The sequence below is a fragment of the Mizuhopecten yessoensis genome, unplaced genomic scaffold, assembly GCF_002113885.1.
Source record: "Mizuhopecten yessoensis strain PY_sf001 unplaced genomic scaffold, ASM211388v2 scaffold2671, whole genome shotgun sequence".
NCBI lineage: Eukaryota > Metazoa > Mollusca > Bivalvia > Pectinida > Pectinidae > Mizuhopecten > Mizuhopecten yessoensis.
This window is the reverse complement of record NW_018404662.1, coordinates 2,476,185-2,483,351: the sequence shown is the minus strand read 5'-3', so window position 1 is coordinate 2,483,351 and position 7,167 is coordinate 2,476,185. Positions and strand designations below refer to the sequence as shown.

At 39.7% G+C, this 7,167-nt stretch overlaps 1 protein-coding gene across 5 annotated transcripts in view; it reads right to left on the bottom strand.

The window, feature by feature from the left end:
* Positions 1–1,215: 1,215 nt before the first annotated feature.
* The window catches only part of LOC110446327 (beta-hexosaminidase subunit beta-like), a 48,161-nt gene continuing 42,209 nt past the window's right edge, over positions 1,216–7,167 (bottom strand). For all 5 annotated transcript variants that reach the window (XM_021491415.1, XM_021491416.1, XM_021491417.1 and 2 more), the window contains 4 exons: positions 3,943–4,033; positions 2,516–2,620; positions 1,921–2,095; positions 1,216–1,383 (listed from right to left, as the gene is read on the bottom strand). In XM_021491415.1, coding sequence (XP_021347090.1) covers positions 1,288–1,383; positions 1,921–2,095; positions 2,516–2,620; positions 3,943–4,033 — 467 coding nt within the window. In that variant the 3' untranslated portion in view covers positions 1,216–1,287. The remainder of the gene's footprint in view (positions 1,384–1,920; positions 2,096–2,515; positions 2,621–3,942; positions 4,034–7,167) is intronic.

Sequence of the window (7,167 nt, the reverse complement as noted above, 5' to 3'; positions counted from 1 at the left end):
TTCTCTTGTACTTGTATGATCTGTATGCGTTTATGAGCTGTAAAAAAGTGATCGTGTTGACTTTTACATTGTATGATTTAATTGTGTTGACTGACAGTTTAGGCAATCGTGCGGCCCTTTATGATAAACTTGATATCCCCTGGTTCCGACACATTGTGTGTGTTTGTCTTTCCATTGTTTTAATGTCTCCCGAGTTCCAGTTGTCATCTTCACGTATAGGCTTTTGGCTCTATATATATTTGTATTTTTTTCTTTATCAATCTTGTCGCCGAACGACGGCTGATACGTAAGATATAAGGATAACAAAATAACAGGTACATTTTTGTATCTTCCAATAGGTAGGTTAAATATTTTGATTTTTTCCCCACGAGTGTGTAGCGGGAGGGAACTATATATGTTTTCAAATAAAACTCTCATTCACGAAGAAAATGACAATACAATATTTCAGTTTTTGCGTTTTTTTCTTAATATGTTGTCTTCCGAGAACAGAAAAATCGAATAAAGGAAAATGTAAGGACAAAGAATGTTGTATAGGGACGTAACCAAGTGAGAACGTGAGAATGTGAGATCCGTAAATTGTCAATGTTTTATACAATAAATAACGATGTTGCCTCCGAATATTTACGCGAATTGATGCCACAAATAATAAGAAACATGTCTATAGATATAATTTAAGGAATGCAAATCAAATAAGAATGCCTAACTATCGATTGCAAATTATGCGAAACTCTTTTTTTTCCCCATCAACTATTAAAGCATGGAATGATCTTGATGAACATATTAAATCATCTGAAACCTTAAACATTTTTAAATCGAGAATAAACAAAAGTATCAATAAGAACGAAAATAAACTTATATAACATTTCCTAAATTTCCTAACTAACTGTGCTCAATCTAACCTTCGTGTAGCTTGTTAAACAAAATAAGATTCGGCTGTAAACATCTCAAAAAGTCTTCCAAATTATTGACAAAATTGTATCTCTTATTGATATAATTATCAGCGGAACAAGAAACTGTTCTTTAGCACAGATATTGAAGTTGAACATGAGAACGATTTCATGTATGCAGACTCTGGTCTCTGCTGAATGGTCGTTTAAGTGTGAAAATAGTAGAAAGGTAATTAGTTACAGTACTTAAATATCAACTTTTTTTTATCATTAAATGAAAAATGCAATACCGGTTATCAAAACAAATAATTGGAACGCATCATCTCGTTATTTATAAAATTTAATAGTTTTATATTTACGAATGTTGACAAATCTTTTAATAATATAAATTCAACAACGTTTAGGTTAGCCGAAACAGACTTCGACGAACCCCAAACATCATTAGCACCAAAAGAACGCCGAACAAGGATATCAATAAACTGGCGGTCTCCAGCTCCTGAAAATAAAACCAGAGACTAAAATTAAAACCAGACCGGAGGAAAATATCGGATCGGTTTGCCGGAAAACTAGCTGGACAATTAAACAAAGCATTTATTTAAATAGTTAGCTTAGCTTGTACATATAGCTGCACACACTACACATGTGTGTGATTCACGGAACCCATATACAGTTTGATGTCATTTCATTATTATATTGAAAGTGGTGAGAAATCATCGTTTCAGGTTTACTGTCTTTAAAAAAGATTTTCGAGTTCTACATGTGATACACAAAAGCGTAACAACCGCTAGTACAACATCTATATTTCTATGACATGACTAGGAAGTGCAAGGTACGTGTAAATCTTTCCAAGGATGTTCTTGATTGAGTTTGAATATTATCTAGTATACCCACAATATTCATTATTGAATTCGCGACGTTGAAAGTGTAGTGTCATTTCTAAACCAAAATCCTCTCTTGGTTGTAGAGTTCCCATAAGTTCTATACATAGATACAACTTTACAAACTTACCACCATACAGATATATACTACGTACATTATTACAGCTAATCCACAGGACCGGCTTTGAGTGGAGTCGGAGGGCGTGGATATGGTTTCCTGGAGAGTCAGTGACGGGCCCCGATTTCCCAAGGTTTGTCTCGTTCTCCTCCGGACCCGAAGGGGGCACACAGTAATCGGGGCCACTGATATACCCCACAGACAGTCCACGCCTGGCGGGGAGAACGGAAATGGCACCTGTTACTGACTGATACCACGGAATTGTTATCTAAGTCCGTGCTGATACAACACCAATCTGATTCCTTAAAGATACACATTTTGAGTTGTTTCAAACTCAAATTTATGAATATTAACTATAATTGATGATACATTTAACTAAAACATAAAAAAAACATTCATTTGTGTAACGTCCTATATACTCTTAAGAAAATTACTCTTTGAGCCCCAAAGATATTTTTCCGAGAATTCCACGTTTTCATCTAGTAGTGCTCTCTGGCCCCACACTGGACATGTATCTGTCAAAATGTCTAAGTCTGGTGTCAGGGCCAGAGGAAACTCGGGCTGTCATAAGCCCGTGTTTCCGAATACATACCTGTACCTGTGTTTCTGAGCACAAAAATGAGTTTCCATACCTGAGCATGCGACACCTGTGTTCCTGTAGACGTCTGGACGCCGCTAGTACGTCAGTTACACTCCTGCTGCTCCATAGTCTCTCCGCCACAGCGGACGCTCTCGGCCTGTTAGCATATCATATAAGGAAATGAGTCGACGATGGAAATTGTTTTTTAAATTTTCCTTTTATTATTTGGTTATGTCTGATGACGCGTCAGTTATTTTCGTGAAAAAGATACTAATTTTTGATAATTGATTATCAAAATCACAAATAAGAAACAAATATTGAGATTTAAATGATTTTCTAGTCTACATTTAGAGCATCCATTGTACTTTTTTCTTACATACAGTAATATAGTAACCCCCTCCCTTAATTCGTTTTAAATATAACTGTATTTAGCTAAGGCCATGTAACCATCGTTTGATCAGGTACATGTATCTCATTTGTCAAAACTACCGTATTGTGGTCAGAGGTCAAGAGTTCAACTCCCGATTTGGCTCCATTGCCTATTGTCTTTCAGAGCACTGTTGTTTTAAATTTCCCCAGTCTATTAGTGTGCTCATAAAGTGTTCGCTATACATGGGTTTCTGTTTAGGAATGCATTAGTACAGCTATTGATATGCCGGTAAAAATATAAAATTAAAAGTTAAGTCATAAATAGGTTTCAGAGTTGTCTCCCCTGAGTCGGATCAAATAAGAAATTTATGATAATGCATTTTTTATTTTCTGCAAGGTACCACTTAATTGCCTTGTCAACCACTTCCAGTCTATTTCAAAGCGTAAATATCAGTCGACAATTGTAATACATGACAATAAGAAATCATATCCAACCATAATCCTCAAAAAATAAGTTCCGTCTTTGATCTCCCCTTCGACAATTGTAAAGAACTCGTTTCATAAGCCAACACCGATTGACATTTTTTGAGTCTTCCAAATGACCTCCAAATAACCCCTGAGACTCCTTGCACTGATTTGCTTGTTCTTCACATAGTAAATCATTACTAGAAAACGAGACGAGTCACACCTCGCACCGACATCTCAAGGCGCAGTAAACCATCGATTTACTGTCTTAAACCACTAGTAAATGTTTGATTGCTGCTTTACGTTGATATTTTATGACTTTGATAAGGTCGCGCGGATCACGTGGGAGGGGAGCAGCGACTGTGATAAGGTCGGACAAAGGGAATGACAGTCATACAATAAAACTTAATGTTAACAACTGGATAAATCTGAAAATCCAGGAGGGACTTCCCCTTTCTGTTACCTAGGCCATTCTCCGATTTTGCTGTATGATGGTCATACTATTTAACGCCATATTGGATTTGTTTTTGTTCAAAATGAAATATATATATGTTAATGCCAGACAGTCTATCGTACAAAGAAGTTGCACTCGAAGTTAAACAACAAGCATCATCAGACAAATCAATACATTTTGGCATGACGTACCACAACAGACTGATGACGTTTTCGTTGGTGATGTACTCGCTCCATAGACAGGCCTCTCCTCCCAGTATCATCTGTTCTCTAGCCTCTTTACCTATAAATAAGTTTAGCATGGTCAGACACCAATGGATTTGTAAATATCATGAAAACATTGCTATTTATTTAGCTGTACCCATTTAATTTAATTTGCAGATAGGAGATGCTCAAATGTCGACCATCTTAGAATTCAAAGCTCTTATTTACACTATAGGTTTATATTGTACACTTCACTTCCGGTTTACCATATATTTACCTGTTCGGTTAATCATATAAACAGTAAACGCCTTTCTTTCGGGTTTTTTCTTACGGTTCCTGTGAACCGTTGCTTAACCTTCCTTGTATACACTCGACATTCATATCCAGTTAACCATAAAACCTACCTGTCGGGCGTATCCTAGCAATCATATCCAGTTCACAGTTAACCTACCTGTCGGGCGTATCCTAGCAATCATATCCAATTAACAGTTAACCTACCTGTCGGGCGTATCCTAGCAATCATATCCAGCTAACAGTTAACTTACCTGTCGGGCGTACCCTAGCCATTCATATCCAGTTAACAGTTAACCTACCTGTCTGGCGTATCCTGGTCATTCATATCCAGTTAACAGTTAACCTACCTATCGGGCGTATCCTGGCCATTCATATCCAGTTAACAGTTAACCTACCTGTCGGGCGTATCCTATGGCCATTCATATCCAGTTTACAGTTAACCTACCTGTCGGGCGTATCCTAGCCATCATGTCCAGTTAACAGTTAACCTACCTATCGGGCGTATCCTGGTCATCCATATCCAGTTAACAGTTAACTTACCTGTCGGGCGTATCCTAGCCATTCATATCCAGTTAACAGTAAACCTACCTGTCGGGCGTATCCTAGCCATCATGTCCAGTTAACAGTTAACCTACCTATCGGGCGTATCCTAGCCATTCATATCAAGTTAACAGTGAACCTACCTGTCGGGCGTATTCTATAGCCATTCATATCCAGTTAACAGTAAACCTACCTGTTGGGCGTATCCTAGCCATCATGTCCAGTTAACAGTAAACCTACCAGTCGGGAGTATTATATAGCCTTTCATATCCAGTTAACCTTAAACCTACATGTCTGGCGTATCCTAGCCATTCATATCCAGTAAACAGTAAACCTACATGTCTGGCGTATCCTAGCCATTCATATCAAGTAAACAGTAAACCTACATGTCTGGCGTATCCTAGCCATTCATATCCAGTAAACAGTAAACCTACCTGTCTGGCGTATCCTAGCCATTCATATCCAGTTAACAGTAAACCTACCTGTCGGGCGTATTCTATAGCCATTTATATCCAGTTAACAGTAAACCTACCTGTCGGGCGTATCCTGTCCATTCATATCCAGATAACAGTTGACCTTCCTGTCTGGCGTATCCTATAGCCATTCATATCCAGTTAACAGTAAACCTACCTGTCGGGCGTATCCTAGACATTTATATCAAGTTAACAGTAAACCTACCTGTCGGGCGTATCCTAGCCATTCATATCCAGTTAACAGTTGACCTTCCTGTCTGGCGTATCCTATAGCCATTCATATCCAGTTAACAGTAAACCTACCTGTCGGGCATATCCTAGCCATTCATATCAAGTTAACAGTAAACCTACCTGTCGGGCGTATTGTATAGCCATTTATATCCAGTTAACCTTAAACCTACCTGTCGGGCGTATCCTAGCCATTCATATCCAGTAAACAGTAAACCTACCTGTCGGGCGTATTCTATAGCCATTTATATCCAGTAAACAGTTAACCTACCTGTCTGGCGTATCCTAGACATTTATATCAAGTTAACAGTAAACCTACCTGTCGGGCTAATCCTGGCCATTCATATCCACTTAACCTTAAACCTACCTGTCGGGCGTATCATATTGCCATTCATATCCAGTTAACAGTTAACCTACCTGTCGAGCGTATCCTAGCCATCATGTCCAGTTAACAGTAAACCTATATGTCGGGCGTATACTGGCCATTCATATCCAGTTAACAGTAAACCTACCTGTCGGGCGTATCCTGGCCATTCATATCCAGTTTACAGTTAACCTACCTGTCGGGCGTATCCTTGCCATTCATATCCAGTTAACAGTTAACCTACCTGTCGGGCGTGTCCTAGCCATCCATATCCAGTCAACTTTATATCAACTTGTCCGGCGTAACCCAACCATTTATATCTTGCTTACCCTAAACCCACCATGTTCGGTTTATACTATACCCATCTGTCCGCTATTCCCTAGCCATTCATGTCTGGTCTACCCTATACCCATGTGTTCGTTGTTCCGTAGCCATTCATGTCCGGTTTATCCTATACCATACGTCTGTTGTTCCGTAGCCATTCATGTCCGGTTTATCCTTTACCCATATATATATATCTGTTGTCCCCTAGCCATTCATGTCCAGTTTACCATATACCCATCTGTCCGTTGTTCCCTAACCATGCATGTCCGATTTACCCTATACCCATCTGTCCGTTGTTCCCTAGCCATGCATGTCCGATTTACCCTATACCCGTCAGTCCGTTGTTCCGTAGCCATTCATGTCCGGTTTATCCTATACCCATCTGTCCGTTTTTTTCCCTAGCCATTCATGTCCGTTCTACCCTATTCCCATCTGTCCGTTGTTCCCTAGCCATTCATGTCCGGTTTATCCTATACCAATCTGTCCGTTGTTCCCTAGCCATGCATGTCTGATTTACCCTAACCCATATGTCCATTGTTCCGTAGCCATTCATGTCCGGTTTATCCTATACCAATCTGTCCGTTGTTCCCTAGCCATGCATGTCCGGTTTATCCTATACCCATCTGGCCGTTTTTTCCCTAGCCATTCATGTCCGATCTACCCTAACCCATATGTCCGTTGTTCCGTAGCCATTCATGTCCGGTTTATCCTATACCCATCTGTCCGTTTTTTCCCTAGCCATTCATGTCCGATCTACCCTAACCCATATGTCCGTTGTTCCGTAGCCATTCATGTCCGGTTTATCCTATACCAATCTGTCCGTTTTTTCCCTAGCCATTCATGTCCGGTCTACCCTAACCCATATGTCCGTTGTTCCGTAGCCATTCATGCCCGGTTTATCCTATACCAATCTGTCCGTTGTTCCCTAGCCATTCATGTCCGATCTACCCTATACCCATCTGTCCGTTGTTCCCTAGCCATTCATGTCCG